The 27,071-nt window shown below is 37.1% G+C and overlaps 3 protein-coding genes across 5 annotated transcripts in view; 1 reads left to right on the top strand and 2 right to left on the bottom strand.

Moving 5' to 3' along the window:
* Positions 1-321: 321 nt before the first annotated feature.
* Positions 322-17,182, bottom strand: gpr107 (G protein-coupled receptor 107). Its single transcript, XM_055199524.2, has 18 exons — positions 17,025-17,182; positions 16,684-16,806; positions 16,420-16,470; positions 16,055-16,146; positions 15,723-15,862; positions 12,316-12,344; positions 12,148-12,204; positions 11,932-12,054; positions 11,389-11,522; positions 10,331-10,406; positions 10,030-10,103; positions 9,820-9,937; positions 9,357-9,487; positions 9,145-9,188; positions 6,154-6,203; positions 4,959-5,042; positions 4,268-4,389; positions 322-1,248 (listed from the first exon to the last, which is right to left on the bottom strand). The coding sequence occupies exons 1-18, from the start codon at positions 17,121-17,123 to the stop codon at positions 1,158-1,160; spliced, it is 1,638 nt and encodes a 545-aa protein (XP_055055499.2). The 5' UTR covers positions 17,124-17,182; the 3' UTR covers positions 322-1,157.
* Positions 17,183-17,679: 497 nt separating this feature from the next.
* Positions 17,680-25,034, top strand: ndor1 (NADPH dependent diflavin oxidoreductase 1). Its single transcript, XM_073861017.1, has 15 exons — positions 17,680-17,894; positions 18,108-18,249; positions 18,504-18,581; positions 18,675-18,772; positions 18,966-19,064; positions 19,182-19,283; positions 19,453-19,656; positions 19,746-19,873; positions 20,007-20,224; positions 21,232-21,339; positions 21,513-21,627; positions 21,758-21,908; positions 22,681-22,795; positions 23,447-23,541; positions 24,010-25,034. The coding sequence occupies exons 2-15, from the start codon at positions 18,115-18,117 to the stop codon at positions 24,152-24,154; spliced, it is 1,791 nt and encodes a 596-aa protein (XP_073717118.1). The 5' UTR covers positions 17,680-17,894; positions 18,108-18,114; the 3' UTR covers positions 24,155-25,034.
* Positions 25,035-25,098: 64 nt separating this feature from the next.
* The window catches only part of ntmt1 (N-terminal Xaa-Pro-Lys N-methyltransferase 1), a 78,784-nt gene continuing 76,811 nt past the window's right edge, over positions 25,099-27,071 (bottom strand). For all 3 annotated transcript variants that reach the window (XM_055199527.2, XM_055199525.2, XM_055199526.2), the window contains 3 exons: positions 26,285-26,459; positions 25,931-26,183; positions 25,099-25,833 (listed from right to left, as the gene is read on the bottom strand). In XM_055199527.2, the coding sequence (XP_055055502.1) occupies positions 25,577-25,833; positions 25,931-26,183; positions 26,285-26,446 (672 nt within the window). In that variant the 5' untranslated portion in view covers positions 26,447-26,459 and the 3' untranslated portion in view covers positions 25,099-25,576. The remainder of the gene's footprint in view (positions 25,834-25,930; positions 26,184-26,284; positions 26,460-27,071) is intronic.

Raw genomic sequence — 27,071 nt, 5'->3', positions numbered from 1 at the left:
ACATAATACTAGTTTGATGTTTGGAGATTTTATCATAAAACCTAAAGATTCATAAAAAAAATTATATTTAATTCATATTCATAAGAAATTAATATTGGCTATGTGATAAAAATATATATATATTAATATTATATTATATAAATAATTACTTTTGCTGTGAAATCTATAGCTGTTAACCAGAATAACACTTTTTGAAAGAACCAATAAGGATCTTAGGAATGAGGGCATTTTCTAGTTAGCTTCTTATTATATACAACCTACATATGATTTTCGATTATATATACACACATTTTAAATCAAATATGAACACGTACAAATAAAAACCATTGCACAATTTAATACTGTAACACAATTTCATAAAGCTTGTTCAAATAAGCTAAATGTTAAGCATCAAAATAAAATCCTCCATTGCATTACCAATAACCATAATTTACAAGATCCCTGAAATCATTTTAAATCCACGTTTGACACAACTGATATACACGATTTCCGGACACCCTGGATCCATTTTATTAATATTCACAGTCATCTGTATTTAAAGAAATACTGAGGATATATTTAGAACCTGTCGTCAGATCCTGACGCTGAACCTTGTACTATACATTTCATTCTTCATAATGCATTAATCAGATTAATTTTTTTGGGCCCTGCCTTTAAATAAAATATTAATTTTCAAAACTTAAGAGTAGGAAACAATCACATAAATAAGCAGGAAGAGACATCATCGAGGCCCAGTGAGCACACATGAAAGATGTGACTGGAGTGTCCCGATTAAAGTGCCACAGAGTCTCTAAGATCAAGCAATGCGTATGAAGGAAATAAATAAATAAATAATAACCAAATGGAGCAAAAAACATACTTACATTATTAAAGTAAAATAAGAATAAAGCGCAGCACCAAGCAATTCATTTAAAACCACGGTGGCAAAAGGAATCATGGAATGATGTAGTGTAAAGACTCCAAACCATCTGTGCAACATTTACAGAGAGAGGGAGAGATATATAAATGGATCAGGAACGCTGTCTTCACATGTGATCACGAGAAAAGGTCCACTCGGAATTTTGCACATCAAGTTATTGAGCTCTTCTTCAAGAATGTCAGTAGCTGGCCACAAAGTCCAATGGCCCAGCAAAACCCACTGGGAATTTTATCTCCCTTCATGCCACGCTCTCCCTCTCCTCTGACAGCCCGTTTGATAACCTATTCACTTTCTTAACGCCCTCTCCCATGGCTGTTGAGGTAGTTACGCTGCAATGAAATGAAGAGAAGAAATGGGTCAAGGGTAAGACAACATGTGGGAACCAATTTAAGTCAAACTATTAAATAACCTTAACATGAGCTGTAGAGCTAAAACGGTTTCTAGACTAGACCAAGTTTGGTTTCTTTTGTGGTTGAGATGATCACATGTAATGTTCTGAAAAAGCTCACCGAAAATACATAAATAAATCAAATTCAGCCTGTCCTAATTTTAAAGAAAGCCCTTCAGCTATTAGCTTACATAAAACTCATGTTTTATTCATAAAAGACAGAATCTGTTTCTTTAAAGATCTAAACAATATCTCGATTCCTGGGAAAAGCTAAACAAATGCGTAATTTATCAATGTATATTTGAAGAGTTTGGTTCCAAAATGCGATAAGTGCCATTATTTTTTAAGTAGTTACCACCAAAATCATCAGCTCGTATACAGGGAAACCATTTTTAGTGCTAAACATCACCTATGTAGAACCATAAGTGGTGCTATAGTCATGCTTTAGCACCACTTATGGTTCTAGAGGTGCTATACAGGTTCTCTAAAGTGATAAAAAGCCTCCTTAATAAGATTACAAGCTTTTAGTACTATTTAGCAGCATTTGCATTAAAATGTGACCATAATTTCACTTGGTAAGCATTATACATGATGGGTAAATATGTACATAATATTTTGAGCAGAAACGGAGACCGAGAGCCACACACAGATAAACTCCCCTGCAAACTCAACGCCCCTATGTTCCTGATAATAATTTAAGCACAGATTGAACTGCATATGGCCGCATTAGTACCAGCAAACTGTTCGGTGTTGAGCTCTGATCTGGACCTACTGTTGTTGAAGCAACACAGGCTTCCCATGTGAAGATTTAGGTTTTAATTTAGGTCATTCAACCTTAAATTCTATAATGGGAAAGAAAGGTCAGGATTCAGGGTTCCCCACACCTTAGTTAACTTCAAATTCAAGGACCTTTCAAGGACTTTCCAGGTCCAATACACTCAAATTCAAGGACTAAATGTGGGGACACATTTCAAGTGAGAGCAAGGTTACATTGTGTTACCTTTAAAGATACATTGTTACAGTTCAATTGTTACGTGGGAACCCTGAGGATTACACAAACTATTACGAGCAGATTAGGGACCAAAGCATGGTTGGTTTGGTTTAAGTGACAACATTAAAAGCACAAAGAGTCATACAAATATTAAATTTGGCACAAACATGTCAAGGAAAGTTCATAATCATTTAATTTAAACTGTTTTAGTGATTTATTTGCAGATTGACTATAAGCTTTGGACAAAAGCCATATTTTTCACTGGGGTTCAAGTCATCCAAAACTCATGCTTTTTTTTGACGGCATCCCCAGTACTGGTCTTTACTGAGCAACAGCCTTTGACCACTGACACACGAAGCACACAACCGAGCAAGACTGAAATGGCAGAAAATGCCAGCAATCTGCAACAGGTTCCCCTAAAGGTCTGATTTACATTTAGATCATTTTATAGGTTAAAACCTGCTTTAAGTTAACAATGTGCAATCGAAAGTGGCAGGAGATTTGTAAAAGATAAGGCAAATTGTTAATGGTGTCAAGCACATTCACAGCGGTGACTTAAGATACATATAAATAAAACCAGGTAGTTTGGACTCAATGCTCATGAGAGCAGTGATTTCTATTTTTGTGCTTTCTCTCATCCATCTTTTCTGTGTTCTTTGTAAGACTCAATGAGGCCAGACGAATCAGGCCACGGCGAAGTCTCACGAAAAAGTTTTGGAAAAATAGGCCATTTAAAATTTTGCCCATTTAGCCTGGGAGGAAGTGAACCTGTCTAAAGCAGGTGGGAGAAACACAGAGGAGAAGGAGGAGATGTGGGGGAAAGAGAAAGCAAGGGACAAGGACATATGGAGTCACTGGGCTATTTTGGGAAGTGCTGGTGGGGTGGGGGAATGCGGGAGTTGGACAGAGCACACGTTGCCTGAGGGGATGCTGAATGAGAGGTGAATGGGAGTTGGGGCCATCGGGGAAGAGAACAAGACCTAGAAATGCAATTCACAAGTCCCTTGCAGGAAAATCAGGAGGATGGAAAAAGATTTGACATTACGCTCATAACATACTTGATCTAATGAAGTAAGTGAGAGGTAAAACTATAACATAAGGAGACAATGACCAGCATAGATGGCAGCGTGCGCGTGTGTAAATAAACAGGGGACAAGACAGGTGCACTCAGCAAGGGCAAGTAATGAGGACGGCACCAGGTCCTTCAATCGGGAGAAACCCCTCTGGGCTCCTCCTTGAGCCGTGACAGGTGGCCGGATCATTGTAAGTCTGCATGTGTTACCAGGTCGCAGCTGGTATGAGTGAGTAACTGTGTTGTGGTATTTGAAAGAGCTGTGCACAGCACACACACAGACAAAGATGGTCTGATAGAGATATCAATAAGCTTTGTATAATATTTTCTCAGATCATCTCTTTCCATCATCTGTCGTGTTGTTATTGTCACTTGGCATTGGTTTTATATGTGAAAGTGCTTAGCATTTTTGCTAATCTTGTATGCAAAGTGGGAGTTTCTTAAAGGAAAACTGACTTTTAAAGGGGCCATGTCACAATAACTTTTTAAGATGATAAATAAATCTTTGGTGTCCCCAGAGTACAAATGTGAAGTTTTAGCGCAAAATACCATATAGATAATTTATTATAGCATGTTAAAATTGACACTTTGTAGGTGCAAGCAAAATGTGGCGTTTTGGGTGTGTCCTTTAAAATGCAAATGAGCTGATAAAATTCAAACACTGAATGCAATGATGGTGGTTTGTTGCAATTGAACATGATTGCGGAGAATGGTTTATCAAAACTAAGTTACTGGGTTGATCTTTTTCATATTTTTTAGGTTGATGGAAGCACCGGAAAGCCAATTATAGCACGTAAACATGGAAAAAGTCTGCCATGACTCCTTGTACAGCATATTCATAACCTACTGTAGATGTGGATTTACATGTGAATGTTTAAAGTAAATATAATTTCTTACACATCATCCATCTCCATGTCTTCTTCCTCCACAGACAGCAGTAAATATGGGTTATAGGAGGCCGGACGAAACTTGTGTCCGGTTAAGAAGAAGAATGTCAGAGTGGCCAGCTCATCCAATAGCTGAATGTAAAACAAAGTAATATTTAAAAAAATATTTTTGTGGTAAACACAGCGAGGAAAATAAGTATTTGACGCATTTTTATCAGTAAGGGGATTTCTTAGTGGGCTATTGACACAAAATTTCTACCAGATGTAGCCATCAAGCCAAATATTGAATTCATACAAAGAAATCAGAACATTTAAGTATACAAGTTGAGTCATAATAAATAAAGTGTAAACCGTATCCTAATTTTTGTTACTTTTACTGATATTAAACTTTTTTTACTGATTAATATTGAAACCAAATGTACACTGCTTTAATACTTTGATTTATTAAATCTGATACATTTACATGGAAAATTGCAATGGTTATAAATGTTTACAGCCTATTGGAAATGTTTATGTAAACAAAAACAAAAAAAACACTTGTGATGTAAATGTAAGTTATTATCCATTACAAAAATAATAAGGCTATGTCTGTATGAACTTCCACAACGGTCCAGAAATGAATAGTTTTATTTAAAAAAAAGCATGTGTGTAATTTTTCTTTTCCAATAATAACTTTTGTTGCAGCTGTTAAAATCCCTTACCTGGTAAAGCCACGTCCACTGGAAGGGGACAACGACCTTGATGAGACTTGCAATGATGCGGGTGAAATAAATATAGCAAACAATCTATGATGGAGAGATACAGAAAATTAATACATTTTGATGAATTTAAAGTTATAAGAAAGTGCAAAAGTAACAGTAATGCTTTACAATAAGATTGTATTTGTTAACATTAGTAAATACAATAGCTAACAAGATCTAACAATGTGGAATATAGATTTGTAACCTGTATTAATCTTGATGTTAGTTAATGTCAAAACAGTTGTTCATGTTAGCTCATTGTGCATTAACTAATGTTAAAGGGATAGTTCACTTTAAAATGAAAATTCTGTCATAATTTACTCATCCTCATGTTGTTCTAAACCTGTATGAATTCCTTTTTTCTGATTAACACAAAAGAAGATATTTTGAGAAATGATGGTAAACACACAGCAGTAAGTGACCATAGACTTCCATAGTAGGAAAATAATATTTTGGAAGTATTGTGATAAATGACTAAGAAAATATTTTAATAAATGTTGGTAAGGACACAGTTGATGGTACACATTAAATTCCATCATATTTTTTTATTCCTACTATGGAAGTCTATGGTCACTTACTGCTGTGTGTTTACCATCATTTCTCAATATATCTTCTTTTGTGTTCATCAGAAAAAAGGAATTCATACAGGTTTATAACAACATGAGGATGAGTAAATGATGACAGAATTTAAATTTTAAAGTGAACTATCCCTTTAAAAGTTATAACTTTTGAATTTATAAATAGATTTGTAAAAGCTGAAATTAAGACTAACAAATGCTTTAGAAGTATTGTTCATTGTTATTTCATGGTAGCTACTGTATTACCTAAAGTTAACAAATACATACTTATAGTAATACTAATGAGCAAATCCACATCTAAAATTCATGTTTACTTTTCCAAGAAAAAAATCTGATCACATAATTTGTATAAAAAATAAATGAAATTACTTTAAATTAAATTACAAAGCATTTTCCTCATGCTCATTGAGATTCTCAGTGGCAATAATAATGCAATAATCTTCCGCATAAGTTGTCGTTTTCATTCAGTCTCTTTAAAATTAATGGATTAAAAAGGAGACGGTCATTGTTAAAGCAGGTCGGTAGGTTTTCATTTAAAGTAAGTTTGAATGTCTGCAGGACGTGAAATGAATACATACCATCACATAGTAGTGCCTAAAAAGTTTCAGCTGAGCCAGATTGATGGCAGCTTTAAAAAAAAAGAAGACAAAGCATTATGATTAAAACTGAGAGACAGTGGATGTGCTGTCCCTTCACCTTTCATGCTTCAATTACTTCTCGCTCCTGCTGTGAAATGGTTAAAATCAGAAGGCAATCAAACTCAAAATCTTTGTGCACTGCATGAGAGAGGCACAAGATGAAAGGAGGAAAAAAAATGCTTGGCAGCACTAAAACATCGACTGTCTGAGAGAAATAATAACATTACCTTTCATATGACAGTATATCAAAGAAAGTATAGGTGTGCTACTGTATACACGTATGTATGCTTTAGCATTGTGCCTATGCTTTTCTCTATTATTTAATTATAATTAAATGTGATTTTCTTTGTCCATTTCCATAAATGCTTTTGAGGAAACATTATCTGCAATGACAAAAATTTGGACCCGAACTGTGGAGCTTTGGGAATAACCTGCTTCATTCTAAGCACTGACCGCTCTCTGACACAAATGCACACCTGCTCCTGATCATAAACCCGGCTATCCTAGTAGAAAAGATCAATGTAAGCAATTTAACATGTTGTACATCAAAGAACATGAACATCAAAGATATAAAAATGAAGACAGTATACTAGACATTTATTTCAAGCCTCCAATCCAATTAAGCCTTAAAGGACAAGTTCGGTATTTTACACTTAAAGCCCTTTTTTCAGATAGTTTATGATGAAATAGAAGGTTTTGAGTGAAATTTCGACACATGCGGCTACCCCGAGAACCCTCAGGTGTCTGTGCCTCACCTCCCACCTCCACAATGGGTCCAATGGTGCACTGGAACAATCCCTCCCAAAATGCATTAAACTTTCGTTTACAAAGACGTGAAACTCACCGAGTGGTTAGGGGTGTTCACGGACATGCCCACACAAAAATCGCCGCAAAATACGCATTCCAACAGGTTTTATCGTAGTTTTTGCCGACTCCATTGACTTGTATTAGATGTGCTGTGAGGTACGGTATTACTCCGCGCCCGGAACGTTGTTTGTATTCTTGCAATTGGCAAAGGTGGATTAGCGCCACCACCTGGGCTGGAGTGTCTATTATTCAAGCTCTAAGCGGAAGAATGTACGGGTGTGAGGCGTTTGGAAAAATAGGTCCACAAATTTACAACGAAGGTTAAAACAGCTGTTGGAAAGCATCTTCTGCAGCGATTTTTGTGTGAGCACATCAGCGAACACCCCCGACCACTCGGTGAGTTTCACGTCTTTGTAAACGAAAGTTTAATGCATTTTAGGAAGGATTGTTCCAGTGCACCATTAAACCCACCCATTGTAGAGGTGTGAGGTGAAACACAAACACCAGAAAATTCTCAGGGCAGCCGCATATGTCGAAATTTCACTCAAAACCGTTCTATTTCACCATAAACAATCTAAAAACAGGGCTTTAAGTCTAAAATACCGAACTTCTCCTTTAACCAACAAATATATCTTTATCTAAAGCAAAACTCTACAGAACATTTGTGTAAAACCTTCATATATTCTACATACATAAATACGTGTGTGTTTATATATAAAAAACAAATGCCTTGCTGTTGCCATTTCGAGTGTGCGTTTTTGAGTAAAATTGCCTTTTGGTGTTATATTAGGCACATTAATCTGACTTTTTAACACTCCTCTATATTCTGTAATTTCATATCTTGGGTACATTTATATATCCTCCAGCTCCCAGAGATGAGAAATGGGCTATATAAGATTGTGTGAGTGCATTGCACCATAAAAACCATAATATATTTTATAGGCAAAGAAATATAAATCGAGGCAGAAATAATAGAAATATTAAGATGAATGAAATATTTGTGTTTGGGTTAAAAAATATATATTGCTCTTTATAGACGGTTTCATCGGATGCACGTGATACACGTCTGGATCCGAACTTTACTTCCGGTTTTGTTTTTTTAATGGTCTGACTAGTTGCTAAACTGATCTCTTGAACAAATGCCTCGTCGAAAATAACAAATGTTTTGGTTTCCTAGGTAATCTATCTGTTGTTTTTTTGCTTGTTATATAAATAAACTACGTTTAAAGTACTTTGTTGTTATTTATTATTAGCGGAGTTTACCGGAAGTTACGTGCGGACCGCGACAGTCGCTTGTTTATGTTGTTACTGCTGAAACCGTCTATAGATTATGTAAACAAAACAGACCCACAGAAAATAGGAGTTTTGGCAACTTCCTCCAAGATGATGGAATTTTCACAGATCTCTCGCTGCAGGGTAGAAACTGTCCATCCATTCCCTGGATTTGCGGCAAGGATAAAGTGATAGCTGAGCTATGACATTTACTAGCTGCCTGGCATCTGCTTTCACAACAGGCAGCAGTGCAAAGTGGCAAGCTTATGCCAGAGCATTTCTAACAGGATCCGTTTTTCCACCACAAAATCATCAAGCCACAACGAAGGAACATTTTATCCCCATCTTAGTTATTTTATATTCGTAACAAAAGTTTGCAGTTAGATGAGAAGCCTAAAGGTTGACATAAGCTGTCTGTGTGAGAAAATGAAGGGTTAGGCTTAGATCTTCCAATCATTTGATTAATAACATCATGACACCACAAATAAACCAAAGTCTCTTTTGTTGGTGTTAAAATGAGCAAGTTGTTGGAATGAACTCCCATATTATTCAAGTGAAAAAAGTTTTTTTACTAAAGTTTTCAGCAGCACATCTACAAGAGCTGCATTCTGGGAGACAGCCCAATTAAATTTCATGTTGTAAACACTGTGTCTTATGAATAATGTATGTAGAGAATAGCTACAGGAACAGGTTGCCAAACTAAGTACTACTAGCATTTTTTTAACTGCATATTTTCAAACTGGTCTAAAAAAATTTAGCCATGATGATAATCAAATTTTGTTTCAGTCAACTGACCCCTCTGGTAGGTTTGAAGCAATGCCAACTAAAAAAGATAGTGTTATTTCAACATACCTTTCCCGTCTGTCGCTGATGCCTCTTGTAAATGTCTAATAGACCTTCCAATCAAAAAAACGCATAAGACAACATCAGATATCAAAAAGCCACCACAGTCAACTACTAAAATTACAAAAAATTTACCATTTACTTGCATAAAAAGCTAGAAGTTATATAATTTATGCCATCTTGATCTTTTTGAACAAAAGACACACAAGGACAGCACTTACCAGACAACAGGGAAGAGAATAGCCCCACAGCACAGCAGATCCACCAAAAACAGGATCTCCATCCACAGACTGTACTCACTGGAGCCCTCCTCAGTAGACTCAATAATAATGTACGCCACATTGGCCAGAACCTGATATCACAAGGCCAATATTATAACACTGCAAACACTAATTATACATGTAATACTCATAGGACAGCAAAAAACTCATAGGACACACATGAATTGCACTCCCTATAAAATTAACTAAAGTCTACAATGAACACTGTAAGTGCTATGGGCAAGAATTTACTTTGTTAGAAACGGCAACATCATAAATGATTTAGATTAAATTGTAATGTTCATAGTTTGACCCTTAAAAACGGGAGATATGATTTAAATAATAGGGATATAAACTGTCTACTAAAAAATAACATGTGATTATCACTGTGCTTTAAAAAATAAATAAACAATAATATTAGTACCTGCAGAGGAATCACGATCATGAAGATCTTCTTGTCTTTATCTGAGAGAATATGCTTGACAAACGCCCAGCCAGTTCCTATTAATGCTATAGTAATGAACAACAGCGCCCCCTTCAGTCTGCACACAAACATAACATCTCAAAATGTCAAATATTTCACTCTTGCCGAATAACAGCTATAAATCACATATGAAATTGTTTAAAAACATACAGGTGTGTTATGTAATAGACCACAGCCAAGGCTTCCATAGGAAAGCCCTGATTCGAAATGTAGTAGTAGTCGATCTGTAACACAAGATAATAATTTAATAAAAGCATCATAACACAATATAAGCTTACTGTTTTATAAGCTTTATTAAACTGCAACTATTTTTAGCATTTCACAACACGCTTTAAATAGCTTGTCATACAAAACCTAAAATTCAATGGATTTTTGATACAAGAGCTGCCTCGCACAAAAATCCTTATCTGCTGACATATAAAAATACAAGAGGTCCAGAGGCAAAACTCACCGCATGAAAAACAAGGGAAAGTGACTTTGTGAATGGAAGAGCCGCCATCAGCCAATGAATCTTGTAAACATCAGCACTAAAATACAAAATACAAGGCATGTTAATGCTGCTCTCCATCAATCAATTTTTTGTAAAACAAGTATGAAACCGGCACAAATAAAAATGAGCTGAAAACAATAGGGGAGAGCGGGGCACAAAGTAATGCTTTTCGGCGGCTTTTTACACAAATCAACCCGCATCTTTGCTACAAATGAACACCAATTGTTATCGTACAATTACACCGAAAACACAGGAGTGCAAATGTTACAACTACCCCCATTGGTGGGGTTATTTTTAACAAACAGAGGGTTTGTAACACCTGCTAGAAAATTTATTTTAAACACAAACAATTCAATAAAATTCTGCCTAAATACTAAAGGTGGATATTGTTAATATATCCGCCTATAATAGATAGATATCCACACTTTCATCTTTCCATGATCCTTCATCTAACCATCTTTGTGCATCAATGCATATAAATAGATTTTTTTTTAAAGGCTGCACCATCAAGACAAAAAAAAAACATAATTGTCAGTTATTTCCCCTGATATTGTATTATCATTTTAATTAATAGTACTTGCATCGTTTTAATTTCATTATCATTATATAACTAAGGCTTAATTGTAACACTGTAAAAATGTTTTCAATCCCAGCTATCAGTTACGAGGAGCTGCTGACATGTTTCAAAATGGTGTTATGTTATGGGTAAGAAGACAGTGATTAAAATTATATAAGGCTGGATTTGGTAACTTACACACCCAACTCAGAAATCGAAAAAAATAATATAAGATGAAGAAATTTACTTCCATGTCTCCAAAACACTCTTTGTTCAATAATTTAACGAAAACACATCAAAACTTTTCACAAATTCACTGGAGATCATCTTCTGACATTAAGAGAAAATGACCAAAAGCACAGATTGCCCGTCCCTGTATAAATATGTAAAGTATCCGTGTCTGTGCCCTGCTCACCCCTAAAATGACTGCTTAAGTAAAGATGACGATTATATTAGCACTCACCTATGAGTACGCAAAACATGAACCCACATGGTACCAATGAGAAAGAAGAATAAGGACATGCCGATGTAAAGTTTAGGTAAAGGAATCTCTCCAGCAGACAGGTAGCTGTCTGGATTCTTCTCCTCTATGTTGATCTGAAATCACATCATCATATCAATCTGTAACAATTTCACAACAATATCACATTAACTTTCATTTTTACCTACTAAAAAACAAAAAGTTTTAAATCAAAGTCCAAAAATCACTGTTAAAAATTTGCATTATAAAATTGATAGTTTCATATCAATTATTCTTTCTTTCTTTATTTCTTTTTTAACGCCATACCAGCTTCAAAGGCTATATTCATGGCGAGAATAAAGTATAATTAAATAAAAGAAAGATTAAAAAAGATGTTTCAAATTTATTTCCTCTAGAAATCTTAAAACCATGCTTGGGTTCACTTGATTAAAAACTATAAACAGAGTAAAAACGGTTTCATATCAATTATTAAGTATAGAGTTATAATGTTTGCAAACTACATGACAATTTTATTACAACACTCACCTCAATGCTGAAACGCCGCAGGTCTGTCACAGAGCTGTCCTGATTGACTGGCATGGAGTAGCAGTTGTAGAAATAAAAGTTATAAAGGCCTTGCTGCTCATCCTTTGTGACATTAAAATAAAACTAAAAAAGAACAGGTAAATTAGTCATATTAGAAATAAGAAGCTGCAAAAATCTTTTCAATTGAATAAATTACAAGGCTGATTTATGACCCACCTGAAAAGAGTAGACCTGGTTGTTGAGTTGAAGAGGATAGGTCTCTTCTGCCTTGTTCTGGAGTACAGCAACAAATCCATTAATGCAAATTAAGATAACAAAATCTTTGTACAGTTATGTGATTAATAGTGTAGCAAAAAGATTTTAGGCATTCTAGACAGAACTTACCTGAACATCTCTTTTGACTTCAGGACCAGCTGCAAATAAATTGGAAAAATGAATACACAAACTTAAATGAATCAAACTAGAGCCCAGCATAAAATGACCCTACCTAACAGGATTTATTGTATGCTATGAAAAAGTCAACATTATTTACAAAAAGTAATTAACAGGTTACCAGCGTTAACATGTAAACAAAGCAGACATGTGCGCTTATAAACAGCGCTTTATCAGGCATTGTACTGAGATTAAACGAAAAGAAAATGCCACCGAGACTTTTCTCAAGACAGTTCCCTTTCGAGGTGCATTTATATAACAGCTTTGTGTCTGAAAAAAGATCGGTCGAATATTAAACACACATCCGTTTTCGATTTATGGCCGATTCCATGACTGGATTTCGGGATTCCCTCTGCATCACAGAATACTGCTTTAAATTATAAACAAAACACACCTTTATCTGCACAGAGGGATGTGTTCGTGAATATGGTAGCACATGTTCGACGTATTTCCTCATTTTGCGGCCACTTTTATTCCACATTTCTTGCAAACTGGATATCCATCTTTAAGGACAACCCCGCGCTCGTTTTTCGGATACCCAAAGAGTATTCCAATACTGCAGATTTTAACTTTTTCTCTGCGGCAGATAGTGGTTAGAATTTGTAGTGTCTGGCTCTGAAATTTTCTCTGCTGTACATAAGCGAGTGGCGTCTAACAGTCACGTGGAATGAAGTTGCATATGCGCAGCAGCGCAAGTGAGATCTCCTTTATTATAATTTTTCCAAAACCGGGAATAAGCAAATGTTTACGGTATGATAATCGTATATGTTAATATCATGGTTTACCGGTATACCGTTACAACCCTAATTGTGTTCACTGACAATGTTTTCTGGAAGTATTTCTGAGCCCATGTTATGATTTCCATTACAGTAGTGTTCCTGTATGTGATGCGGTGCCGTCTAAGAGCCCGAAGATCACGGGCATCCAGTTTGGTTTTCCAGCCTTGACTCTTACGCACAGAGATTGTTCCAGATTCTTTGAATCTTTGGATGATGTTATGCACTGTAGATGATGATAACTTCAAACTCTTTGCGATTTTTCTCTGAGAAACTCAGAAAACTATTTTTCGCCGCAGCATTGGGGGAATTGGTGATTCTCTGCCCATCTTGACTTCTGACAGACACTGCCACTCTGAAAGGCTTTTTTATAGTGAATCGTGTTGCCAATTGACCTAATAAGTTGCAAATCAGTCCTTAAGCTAAAATTAGGCAATTTTTGTCAGAACATTTCAAAATATCTCACTTTTAACATTTGATTTGTTATCTATATTCTACTGTGAGTAAAATATAAGTTTATAAGATTAGTAAATTATTCCATTACTTTTTTACTCACAATTATTAAAGTGTCCCAACTTTTTCTGATTTGGGGTTGTATATTTGCCCTTAAGATGTAATGATGACCCCAATTTTGGTACCCCAAAGTAGCAGTGCAACAGCCAAAGACGCAGCAGCTTGGCCAGTAAACACAGAAATGAAAAAAAGGACCAGGTAATGGGGTATGATTAGAGAAGACCAGCAGTGATGGAGAACAGTGTCTTGTTGCAGATTCAGTTAAATCACTCCTCTATATATGGTCTATCTTTGTTCTTACTGTCGCAAGCGTAAATGCCTATGAAGAAATTTGACGCCAATTTATTTATCGGATGGAAGGGGTTCTATTGGACCAATGACAGCACTTGCGCTCCGCTTAGAACTAGACGCGTTGTTACATTTCTGGCAAGGGGAGCGTCAGCCTACGGCGTAGAACCCACAACTACAAATTACACTTTAAGCCCTCTAGTCACTAATGTAAACCCTCAAGCAAGAATTTGGGTGTAGTTTTTGACTTGAAATTTGACAAACAAGTCAATGCTGTAGTTAAAAGTAGTTTATATCAATTAAGGAGCATTGCCTAGTTCAGTAATTCTCAAAGTGTGGTCCAAACCCCCCCAGTGGTCCGCCAAAAGATGACCTAAACTAGGCAAGTGTTTATACAATCGTCACTTATTTAAGTAGATTTTTAATGCACTTGCAAAACTGTGATATCAGTTCTTGCCTTTCTGTTTTAATAACATAAAAATGGATCGGTGGCTAAACCAAAGAGGAGTCAAAAGAAAAGATCAAGCGTCAACTGAAAGCAGGTAAAATTCACAGATCTATTAGTTTTGTAATGTACTAGTTTTTGTTTCATGTGTAAAATCCCTGTAATTTCAGTGATTTTGGACATTAAGGGGAACATTTTTTTCCCAGTATTTTATTGTTACCATAGTTACAACCATAGACTTCATACACCCACCACCTCAGTTTTAAACTAATGGCTCTTTGGAATGACATTAAGTGGGACCTAGGCTGTTATAGTATGTTTAATTGCAGTTTTTTTTCACATGTGCAGTATAAGCTGCAACTCATTTCAGATTTACTTTTTCAAATAAAATAAAATAAAATTCATATAATAATTTCTGAACATATCATTGCATTTGTTTTTAAAAAAAATTAGTTTTTGACTTGAAACGGTTGCATATTAAACTTAAACTTAGCTAATTCTTCCTATTTTGTTGTTTTTTGGGGGGGAGTGTTAGAGTGGGTTTCTGTTAGGTGGTCCTCAGAAAAAAATTGGAAGATAAAGTGGTCCTTGGGCTGAAAAAGTTTGAGAAACACTGGCCTAGTTGAATAAAATGTTGTCTTTCCAGCACATGGAAATTGTGATCAATTGTGATGCCTTTATTACATCTAGACTGGACTATACTATTGTAACGTTATATCTGGGTTTATCCAGGTCCTTGCTTTCTAGACTGTAGATGGTGCAAAATGCAGCAGCTACACTATTAACAGGGTCTAGAAAATGGACCAACATCTCTCCGGTCTTGGCTTCCATGCATTGGCTTACAGTTGAATTCAGATTACATTTTAAAGTTTTGATTATGGTTCCTAAAGGTTTGGCTTGGCTTCTTTTATGTATGTTAACATTATAAACAATGATAAAACATCAACAAGTAAAACTAAATAAGATCACCAAATAAACCAAAAATGATTAGACTATATCAAAAAAGTAGCCCTCCAGATTGTTTTATTATTTTCAAATAATTCAAAGGACCCGAGTCAATTATTCTGCTTATAACACGGTTATACCATTGCCCTGGTGGTTTTTTTAAGACATTTGACAGGTAAGATGTGTGTTTATCGAAAAAATGCATACCTGTGGAACATCTCTCAAACGATCAGAATAAAGCATTCAACAGCCCCATAGTATAATTGAAAATAGGGCGCAGTATTACCATCTTGGGTGTGCATTATTTTCAAATATTTCAACAGCCCGTCGTCAATTATTCCTTACTTAGATTATGGACTGATGACATAACATATGACATTTCAAATATTTACCTGCTGGCTGATCTTTCTCATTTGGCTTCTTGACTTTATCTGCCCCATTTTCAACCGGCAGTTCATTTTCTGTGGTTTTTGGCAAGATGGGTTTGATGTTGGGAAACAGACCAGTCTCTGCCGAGGTCTTTTTCCTCACTCTGTGGATTTAATCATCATGGGAATCATGATTTAAGTAATGGGAAAACCACTCAAAATTACATCACACTTTAAAATTAAGAAAATATGAAAAAATATGCAAGAAAAAAAGGAATGACAAATATGAAAAAAGTAAGTAAATACACCAAAATATTCTATACCAGAGGTCATTTATGTTTAAAGACATAACTCACTGGTTCTTTTTGAAGTCCATCAAGAGAAGCACCCCTGCGAAATTACTGCTTGGATCTTTCTTCAGAGGACAATACTCAAGACCTTCCCCACCCTGTATGTTCATAGAAAGATAACCTAACACAGTTTAGTTTAAAGATTTTCCAATTAATTACTCATTTTATACTACTTTCATTGTAATCCTGTATAACTGTGACATGCTAAAAGATCCTTTATTGCAACAAGGTGACTATTTTTTATTCATTTATATTGTACGCCATTAAGGCTTCTACATCCTGAAATACGTGCCCAAAACTGATAATTAAACATAAACAAAACTATATTCAGTATTTTTATTCAGATGGACATCAGAAAAAAAGATGCTAACCAGATATGTGGAGAATTCATTACTGCTTACGCGATCTAAGCTGAACCCAATCTGTAAAAAAGCAGCAGTTAAGAAGTTGATAAATAATAAACAAATCAATTATTATCAACATACTAAAGTGATTGTCATACGGATTAGGTTTATTGTTAAAAAAGGAGCAATCATGTCTTGCATAAGGGCAGAGAGATACTGCAAGACATCAGTACGGTGAGAGATGTGGTGCATTGCATAAATCTTAAAGCCGATAATATGTCAAACGGTTACCGTGGAGCTGTCCATGTTGTTCGGCATTCCACCAGGGAAACTCAGGCTGCTCATATTTATATTCATATAACCATCTTTATAAAAACCGAATGTGTTGAGATGGACCCGTTGACGGATGTCATCCTTAAACATAACAAATGTGTTTAGAGACGCACGAGTCATTAGCTGCCTCGATCCATCTGAATCATTTGCTTAAACGTGTTCGCTTTATCCAAACAAAACGATTATGATTAATATAAATCAGAAGAGAGGGTCTATAAAAACAGTTAATAGCATTAATTAATTAATAGCAGCAACTATATTAAGACCAAATACCTTATAAAACTGGCACACGCACTCACCTTAAGTATGAGATGATGACGTCGACATTGAATTTCTATGATAAAAACTGAAATAATCGTATTAATAACTGTAAACATACATCTTTTCACTGACGCCATTTTTAAAACCGCTTCAAAAATAACAGCAGGTCAATCGTACAATTATTTCCGGTTCAAAGTAGTAATAAACCAGTGGTAGATAGAGGGAATTGTTTGGCACGTACTTAAAATATAATGTTTATTCTGTTATTAATACGTTTTTAGTAAATACGTTTATTTTACCTAATTAAAATCCTTGTTTAACATTTTTTTTTTTACTTTCTGTTATATCTTATATTTTTTAAAGGTAAACAGGCGCAAGTGTCGTGACTACATTTCCCAGACGTCGTAAAGACATTTCAGCAGTTTAAGTAAAGCCAAAGATCCAAAGAAGAAAAGTTTTCCGACTCGGCAGTCATATTTGCAACACCTCCCGGCAGCTTTTTCAGTCATACAAAACCATACAAAATCTACTTGACTGACGTAAGACCGACCTTTATCGCCCCAAAATTCGCAGTAAAACAACACTTAGATCTGACATCAACGTTACCATATAATTGTTTTTTCTTAAGGTCATTTTTTTCCTTAAGGTCAAATCCCCCCACTCAGGGAATGGTTAGTCTTTTTATTGGTGATTGATGATTGGTTCTTTCTACCGGAAGGCGGGACTTCCTTTGCTAGAGCGGCACTTTCCTCCATTCATAATAGAACTGTGGTGTTTGTTTATATCTACAGTCTTTGCCAAAGTCAACCGAGTGAACGTGCTGGTGTCATACTGAACTGTTTAAGTCTTTGCTATTAGAATATATGTTAATGAGAGGCAGAGTATCAGATACGTCTTTACATTTTCAGGTAAGATGCATGACATAAATCTTCTTAAATCTTAATTAGACACACGAGCAGTGTCACGTAGACAGCGGATCCTAAAGTTTATCAAGATGTTGTACATCAGCATTACGAGTACCAACACATTCTTGAATTCGTAGGTTCATACTTATCAGTTGTACAACAACAACTGCTATGTCAAAATGTAGGCTAACGTTACAGGAATTTCTGTGATTACAGTGACAAAATGAACACCCACAGCCTCCTGGTTCTGTACGGAAGTCAGACAGGGACAGCGCAGGACACAGCCGAGCGAATCGGTCGTCAAGCACAAAGGCGGCGGATGAGAGTCAAAGTGGAAGCCCTGGACACTTACAATGTGGTCAGTCAGTGCATGCTAGATGCAAAGATATATCTGCACATGAACATTGCATTACAGTACAGTTAACACTGTAATTGACAAGAATGTAATGTTCCTGTAGCAATGCAAAGGTCATGGGTTCGATTCCAGAAACACACATACTGATAAAATGTATAAATTAAATGTACTTTGTATGAAATGTTTGCCAAATGCATAAATGTAATTATTTTAACGTTGTAATATTTGCATCATGCTAATAAATCTATACTTATTAGGTCAACCTTATCTCAGAGTCTCTGGTTGTGTTCGTCTGTGCCACAACTGGACAGGGTGACCCGCCAGACAATATGAAGGTCAGATCATATACAGCATACTGCATCTCCCACCCAAAATTTAACACATTAAAATTTTCAGCAAGTTAAAACGGTTTCCTTTAATTCATGCAGAAATTTTGGAGATTCCTGTTCAGAAAGTCATTGCCCGCTGATTCTCTTTGTCGTCTTGACTGTGCTGTTTTGGGCCTTGGAGACTCCTCCTATCCAAAGTAAGATGAGTGAACAGTTCCTCTGCTTACAAAGTACTGATATCTGTCGTTTGTCTGATTTGGACATTTTATTGAACTTCAAAGGGAGTGTTTTTCCCGTTCAGCTTAATTCACAATGCATAAGAGCCTGCTGTGCCATTTCAATGTGACGTCAGGCTATGTATTATGTCTGAACTTCTTTGCTACTTTTCAGGTTCAACTTTGTTGCCAAGAAGCTCTATAAGCGTTTGCTTCAGCTTGGAGCTAATATGCTGGTGCATATTGGGCTGGCCGACGATCAGCACGATCTGGGGTGAGACGGATCTGTTTTACTCGTATCTAGTCGTGATGTATAACATTGATATATGGAAAGGAAAGACATCCCTTTTATCTGCATTAATGTTCCGAAATCTCCCATCTTTCTTATCAGGCCAGATGGTGTGATTGATCCCTGGTTGGTTTCGTTTTGGCAAAAAACTCTGTCTCTCTACCCACCTCCAACTGGCCTCGTTCCACTCCGTGAAGAAGACAAGTATGTCACATAACCTAACACTTATCACTTATACTGATGAGAAAATGTATAGATTAAAATCACTTTGCACCCCATTGGATAAAAGCATCTATCAAAGGCATAAATGTGAATTTAACTTTATTAAATTTATTAGAAGTGACAATGCAGTGTCTATATATTTATTTTTCAGACTTCCACCTCGATACGTTTTCCACATCCTAGATGAAGTCCCAAACAAGCAGGTTGAGCATTTCCAGAGACCCGACAACGACGCCCCTCCCACCTCACTTCAGCCTTTCCCAGCTCAAGTGGTTTTCAATGAGAGAGTGACTCATCCTTCACACTTTCAGGATGTGAGGCATATTGAGTTTGACATCACAGGCTCTAACATCCAGTAAGCAGTATGAAATGTTTAAAACCATAATAAGTATAGATTGAATGTCATCACTTGGAAGTGTTACTGACTAAGTCATTATCTGATAGGTACAGTGCAGGCGATGTTGTAATGATGAGACCCTGTAACGCTCCAGAGGACGTGGAGCAGTTCTGCCAACTGTTAAGACTTGATCCTGAGTGCTACTTTACGTTAACCCCAACTGACAGCAGCATAGGTGACGCCTGTAACTGCTTTATATACTGTAACGTATAAGATTATCCATATACGTATGTTAGAGATTTATGTGCATCTATTTCCTGTAACAGTGAGAACACATTGAATTTAAGTCTGTGTTTTTTATTTTCTAGCAATGGTTCCTGCACGACTGCCTCAGCCCTGCTCCATTCGCTTTCTGGTGGAGCAGTTTCTGGACATTTCTGCTGTTCCACGTCGCTCCTTCTTTGAGCTGTTGGCCACTTTTGCCACTAATGAGTTGGAGCGTGAAAAACTGCTGGAGTTCAGCTCAGCTCCAGGTCAGGACGCTCTTCACGCTTACTGCAACCGGCCCCGTCGAACAGCCCTGGAGGTGAGAGATCACGGCGACCTGTCGATGTGAAATGTGTTACACATTCTGTGTAACTTTTTTTTTCATTCTGTTGGGAATGAAAACCATTTCATGCACTGTTGTGCTCTTTTGCTTCCTGGTTTTCTATAGTATTGTAGCTTACAAAGTCTCACTTTCTATGTGGTTTTAATGTTAAATGGTTGAACAAGCCTTAAGCGTAATGTATATTTCTTTAAGTTAAACAATAGGAAATTAAACATAGACCACTTAGACTTAAAGGGACACTCCAATTTTTTTGGAAAATGGGCTCATTTTCAGCTCCCCTAGAGTGAAACATTTGATTTTGGCAGTTTTGGAATCCATTCAGCCGATCTGGCGGCACCACTTTTGGCATAGCTTAGCGTAGTTCATTGAATCTGATTAGACCATTAGAATCACGCTAAAAAATAACCAAAGAGTTTTGATATTTTTACATTTAAAACGTGACTCTTCTGTAGTTCTGTAATGTTATTGCACCCATAAAGTCCCCTTGGTAACTTTCAATAGCTGGGGACTATTTTCAGGCGCTGCGCAATATCATTACGCCTGCTGCAGCCATGTCCTTGAGTATTACGCCGGAAATGAGAGTATAGTTCCTACTAGCCATATATCAGCCTAGAAAATCGCAACTTTTAATTTTACGTCGGTCTTAGTACACGATGTAACTACAGATGTAACTACAGAAGAGTCAAGTTTTAAATAAGTAAAATATTGAAACTCTTTGGTTATTTTTGAGTGTGATGCCAATGGTCTAATCAGATTCAATGGATTATGCTAAGCTATGCTAAAATTGCTACAACCAGACACGGCGATCTAAAAATCTAGCGTTTAACTCTATGGGGATCTGGAAAATGAGCGTGTGTCCCTTTAAAGTAACATCTGTTAGAGCTGCTGATTTTCAGACAGGTTTTAAGATTTTACCCTGTATAGTTTTTTAGGATGAAAGGATCATTTCCATGCTATTTAAATGTAATATTCTTCTTTATCAGGTGTTGGCAGACTTCCCTCATACCACAGCTGAGCTGAGTGTTGACTACCTATTGGATCTTTTTCCTGAAATCCAACCTCGTTCATTTTCCATTGCCTCTTCACTCTTGGTAAAGACAAAGCATTGCCAAGTCATCCTTGTAATCTGTGATTTGACTTACTGCTAAAACGTATAAAAGTTTTTTTAATGAGTAGTACAAAATGATACACTGGCTGAAAAAAGTGTGTATTAAAGTTATCTTTAACCCAACAAATAAAATTAATTCTGCCCTCTGACCCATAGGTACATCCTAACCGTATCCAGATCTTACTTGCAGTGGTGAGATATAAAACCAAGCTTTTCAAGCCACGCAAGGGTCTCTGCTCTTCCTGGTTGGCATCTCTAGACCCTTCTAAAGGTGGATCTGATCTATATGTAAAAGTTAACAGTGAATTAATGTAGAAACCGTCAGTGATGTAGTACAGTCCAACAAATGATACTATATATGAAAACAAGTTCTAACAATCTGTTTCCTCAATACTTCTTAGGAGAGATTTACGTACCCCTGTGGGTTAAGAAAGGAAGTTTAAAGTTTCCTAAGGACCAAAACACCCCTGTGATAATGGTGGGACCAGGGACAGGTGTGGCTCCCTTCAGATCAGCCATAGAGGAGAGGGCTGCTGAAGGAAAGATGGCTAAGATTTAGTGTAGTGATTTTTATTGTTTCTTTGAAGTGACCTCTATTTAGAAAAAATATTTTGGTTGGGTTCGGGTTGAAAATAGCCTTAGGGGCCAGACACACCAAAAGCGCTTTAAACGCTTGCAAACGCAAGGCCTTTAAAAAAAAAGAGCAGTGCGACGCGGCTTTTCATATTGCTAAGCAACCACCGAGTCAGCTGTCTTGTCAATCAAATATTGAACCGTGAGCGCTCTTTTGCTGTTAACTGTCATATTAGCAGAAACTTTAAAAAGAGGGTGCTTGCTCTGACCTTGTTTAAGGGTGAGAGGTGCACAAACACGCAGGAGAGAGTGAGCGAGTGGAGTCCGGTTCTTCAAAGCAACTGTAAACTTCCCTTACCACAAGGCCTGCCTCTCCCCTCATTCGATCGGACAATTGAAAGACGCGAATGACGTCGGCCGCTTCTCCGCTCTCAGCGCTCCTTCAAAAACGCGTGCGCGGCAGGCGGCAAAAAAACCGCAAGGCGCTAGGCGCCCATAAACAGTGCGCAAACGCGCCCTGCCCATAGAATATCATTCAAAAAAGGCGCCTGCAACTGCCATAAACGCTTTTGGTGTGAGTCTGACTGACCCCTTATTCTTCAATTATCAATTCATTTGTTATTTTCCATTTATACCTTTTAAAAGGTTATAAATGCTTGAAATAGACTTTTGTGAGTTACTTTCCTAAACTATTATGGTATGCAAGCTGTTACACAGTCATGTTCTAACTATCATAACCTGTTTCAGCTAACGTCCTGTTCTTTGGCTGTCGATCTGAGACAAAAGACTTCTACTGTCAATCAGAATGGGAAAAGAAGGTGCAGGCCGGACAGATGACCCTCTTCACAGCCTTCTCTAGAGACCAGGTCAGACAACAGGACTCTTATCTTACTTCCATAGAACCCTGAACAGAAGGGGTGTGTCTCTGATGGTTTATCATTTAAACAGACTACTATGTCTCCAAACTACATTGTAATATGGTTGTGTATCGTCCAAAGCTGTAGAGAAGCATGTTAATACAGTCCTGCCAATCACAAGGTGTTCCTCTCACCACCTTTACATTTAGCACTAATGTCATTTTAACTAATAATAGAATATATATTTTTAAATCGGTGTAGTATTTATTAGTTACTGTTTAGTTTGTTTCCTTCAGGCTTAAAGTGCTATGTTTAAGTGCTATAATTGGGTCCCCAGTGCTTCCATCAACCTAGAAAGTATGAAAAAGATCAACTCAGTAACTTTGTTTTGGTAAACCATTCTCTGCAAGCATGTGAAAAAATTTAAATTTGGCTCCCTTTGTGATGTCAGAAGGGGATAATACCACCCCTTAATCTGCACTATCCAACTTATTACAGGACACACCCAAAACAACAAATTTTTGCTCACACCTATAAAGTGGCAATTTTAACATGCTGTAATAAATTATCTATATGGTATTTTGAGCTGTGGACACCAAAGATTTATTACATCTTTAAAAGGTCTTATAAAATGCCCATTTTAACATGATTGATTTGCAGGAGGATAAAATCTATGTGCAGCATCGTGTTAAGGAACAAAGCAAACTTTTATGGGACCTGATAGCGAATAAGAATGCCAACTTCTACATAGCAGGGTGAGTCTACGTTTTTACTGTTACGGTACATTCACACGGGGCGTTAGGGCTTCTCGTTTACTCTGAATGGGTGACGTCATCCGTTGCCAAATTTAATTGTGGATCCGTTGGTGTCGTGTCACTGGTGTTGCTCACAACAGAAGTTGAACATTTCTCAAGCGCCAACGCAGGCCTCAACCAATCAGATCCTCTGCTGCAAGTGACCTACTGCAAACGCTAGCCAATTACGTTTATGCAAGACTGTAGAACACAAAGAAGGGCCACACTTCAGACACATCCTCCGTCAAGCATTAACGCTGATGCTCCGTGTGAATGTACCCTAACTCGTTCAGTCAAAAAAAAAGTATTATTTTGTAATACAACAAAAGCTGAGGAATTAAACAAACACCTTCGACAAACTTTATATAAATCTATCTCAACTGTGTTACATATGAACAGTGCAGATAAGCTCCCTTTTCTTTCTATCAGGAATGCCAAGCAGATGCCCACAGGTGTATGCGATGCCCTCAAGGAAATGTTTCAGAAAGATGGTGGCATGTCTGAAAGCCAGGCGCAGGAAATGCTGGACACAATGGAGAAAGTCGGGCGTTTTCAGAGTGAAACCTGGTCCTGATCTCTCCTTACACCCCCTTCATTGGCTCAATAGCCAGCATGGACGAAAGCTTGAATGGTGCTGTGCTTTGATTCTATTTAAAAGGACTTGGAGTTTCCAAACTGCCTTATATAGTATAGCTGCATATGCAACTTAGGTATTTAAAAAGTTTAAATCAATGCAAGACCAAGAATTGTATTTAAAAGAATTGTTCAGCCCAAAATGAAAATGACCGAATGATTTACTCACCCTCAAGCCATCCATTATCTGATTACATCTGTTATCTTTTTTGTTTTTGACGAACTTGAGATATCTTGGAAAATGTCTTGGCTGTTCCGGGCTTTGTGGTGGTGGTGAATGGTGCTTTTGATTTGGGGCCTAGGGAGGTCCGTCCGTCCTTCACGGAGGTGGTCCACATGGCTCCAGTGGGTTAATAAAGGCCTTCTGAGGGCAATCAATGTGATTTTTTTAAAGAAAATATCAATATGTAAAACAAACCAAAATGACTAGCTTTTAGCAAAGTTTGACTCACATTCACAAGAGAGCGCATTTCGTCTCGTCTCATACACTACATCCTACAGCATTTATTAGCCCATTGGAGCCATGTGGATTGCTTCCGTGGGGGATGGATGGACTTTTTTGGGCTTCAAAATCAGGAGCACCGTTTGCTACAATTATGGAGCTTTGAACAGCCAGGATATTTTCTAATATAACTATGATTGTATATAATTATCTTTAACAAGACAAACACATCGAGGATGGCTTGAGTGTGAGTAAATCATGGGGTCCTTTTCATTATTTAGCTGAATTATTCCTTTAATATTAATAATACACCACAGATGAACATGGTTATAGTCATTAAAAATTATAGGAATAAAAATAAATCTTTACTGAAATGGAGGCACTGATTCTGTTCAATTACATTGTACAACTACAGTATATACACAATAACATCTCACACAAGGTCTGTTCCAAAATATTTGTTTATTCAAGATAAAGCACAGCTAACTTCAGTGTGTCAACAGCTGTAAAACTTAAACGTAACATGAACAGGTATAGACTTGAATTCTCAAATAATTTATTAAAAGGTTCAACCCACATCATTTAGTCTCACAGACACATGCTAAACTCAGTTTTAAATAATCTGAAGTCTTCAGTACAGCGGCTGTTTCCACTCGTCTATCATAAAGCTGCTCGGACAGATTCAAAACTATAAATCGGAGTGTAAAGCTACCACGTGGAAACCATTAGCCACTTATTTACTCACATACCTGCCAGCGATGAACGCTAGCTGTAACATTACCAAGTTGAAAGTTACAAATCCCCCTCCTTAAAATCCCAAAGTTCCATTGTCAGGTTTCAGTCTTAAAACAGCAGAAACATTGGCAGTACCAAGTAGCTTTTTGTGGCTAACATTGAACCTTCAATGTTCAATGCTTACAGTTATCTGAGAGCTAAAGTGTGAACCTGATAGATCTCCTCCGGGAAGTTCTCCTGCTGTTCCTCATAGACGATGCTGAGTCCAGCCCTGTCCACTATGCGGCGTAGTAGATTCAGGTCCCGACATACACTGCTGTCCACCTCATCAGGTACTACACCTTCATACGCAACGTTGTCCTTCACCACAATAAGGCCATTTGGACGCAGACCGCTCCGGCAACGCCTCAAAAATTCCACTAGGTGACTGTCAGTCAAGTGACCTAGAGATGGACAAACAGCGATTTGTTGTGTTTGTAAAACAATAAAACATATTTATCTGGATTTCCAAGTTGCTTTAACTGAGCATCAATGCCTTACCAATAACCCACTGAATCCATATAACATCATAGCGCTCTGGCTGGGGTTGGAAGTCCTGCAGGCCACAGCAAAAGTAGTTCTCTACCCGCTTGCCATCCTCACCCAAGTAGGTACGAGCTTTATCCAGGAACTCCTGCGTCACATCCACAAGGTCCACTGTACGGAAGAGCGGCAAGAGCAGACGTTTGGTGATACGGCCAATTCCAGCTCCGCAATCCAGAGCACAGCCTGTGCCAGTCTTGCCCTGTCCTTCCTTATGACAGAGCAAAAGAGAAAACCAAAACACGTACTCAATCGATCAGTCAATAAGTCAAAATAACACAATAGAAAAGCAAATGTAGAGTGCTTGCTCACCCCAAGAAAGTTTTTAAGAAACTTTTTTGAACCGTTAATGTCAATGCTTGAAATGCCGCCATATCCCCCCAGCATTCCATCCACAGTAGGCGGGACTTCCTTCCAGTAGTGCTCTGCCTTTGAGTAAAAGGCTGTCTCGTTCTCTACCAAATGGTTTTCCATCTTTGTGCAACTCCTGACCATAGAGGAAAGAAGACCTCTGATTAGTTGTTTAATAATGGAAAAGCTATCATGGGGTTTTTGCAATGTACTGCAGTAAATTAATTGTAAGCGTCTATTCAGTATAGTTTGTATATCAATTTATCTGATTTCATAAAACAACATTTATGACAATTTTAAAAGAATGCTGCTTGGCAACTACCCGTTTAACAGGTAGAAATATTAATATTGTACCTTACTAAATCATTGAATCAGTTGCGCACACACATACACACCACCAACTGTTACACTTCAATAAATTGCAACAATATTACAATTTTAAAGTAAAGTTCACCCCAAAATGAAACTTTTGTCAGTATGACTCAAACTTATATTTTTTGAACCCCCTTACTTCGTGCTTCAAAACCCAAATGCATTTAAAGGGCCGCTAACCGAGCTGTTTTCAGCAATATAGAAATCAGTCTCTGGTATCCCCAGAATTTGTCTGTAAAGTTTTAGCTCAAAATACACCACAGATCTTTCATTATATGATATTGAACATGGCCACTTGTGGCTGCAATAAATAATGCACTGTTTTTGTGTGTGTTTCTTTAAATGCAAAGAAAGCTTCTGTTCCCCTCCCAGTATG

Source organism: Misgurnus anguillicaudatus, chromosome 22, assembly GCF_027580225.2.
Source record: "Misgurnus anguillicaudatus chromosome 22, ASM2758022v2, whole genome shotgun sequence".
Lineage (NCBI taxonomy): Eukaryota > Metazoa > Chordata > Actinopteri > Cypriniformes > Cobitidae > Misgurnus > Misgurnus anguillicaudatus.
The sequence above is the reverse complement of the archived record's forward strand: the minus strand, read 5'-3'. Positions and strand labels throughout refer to the sequence as shown.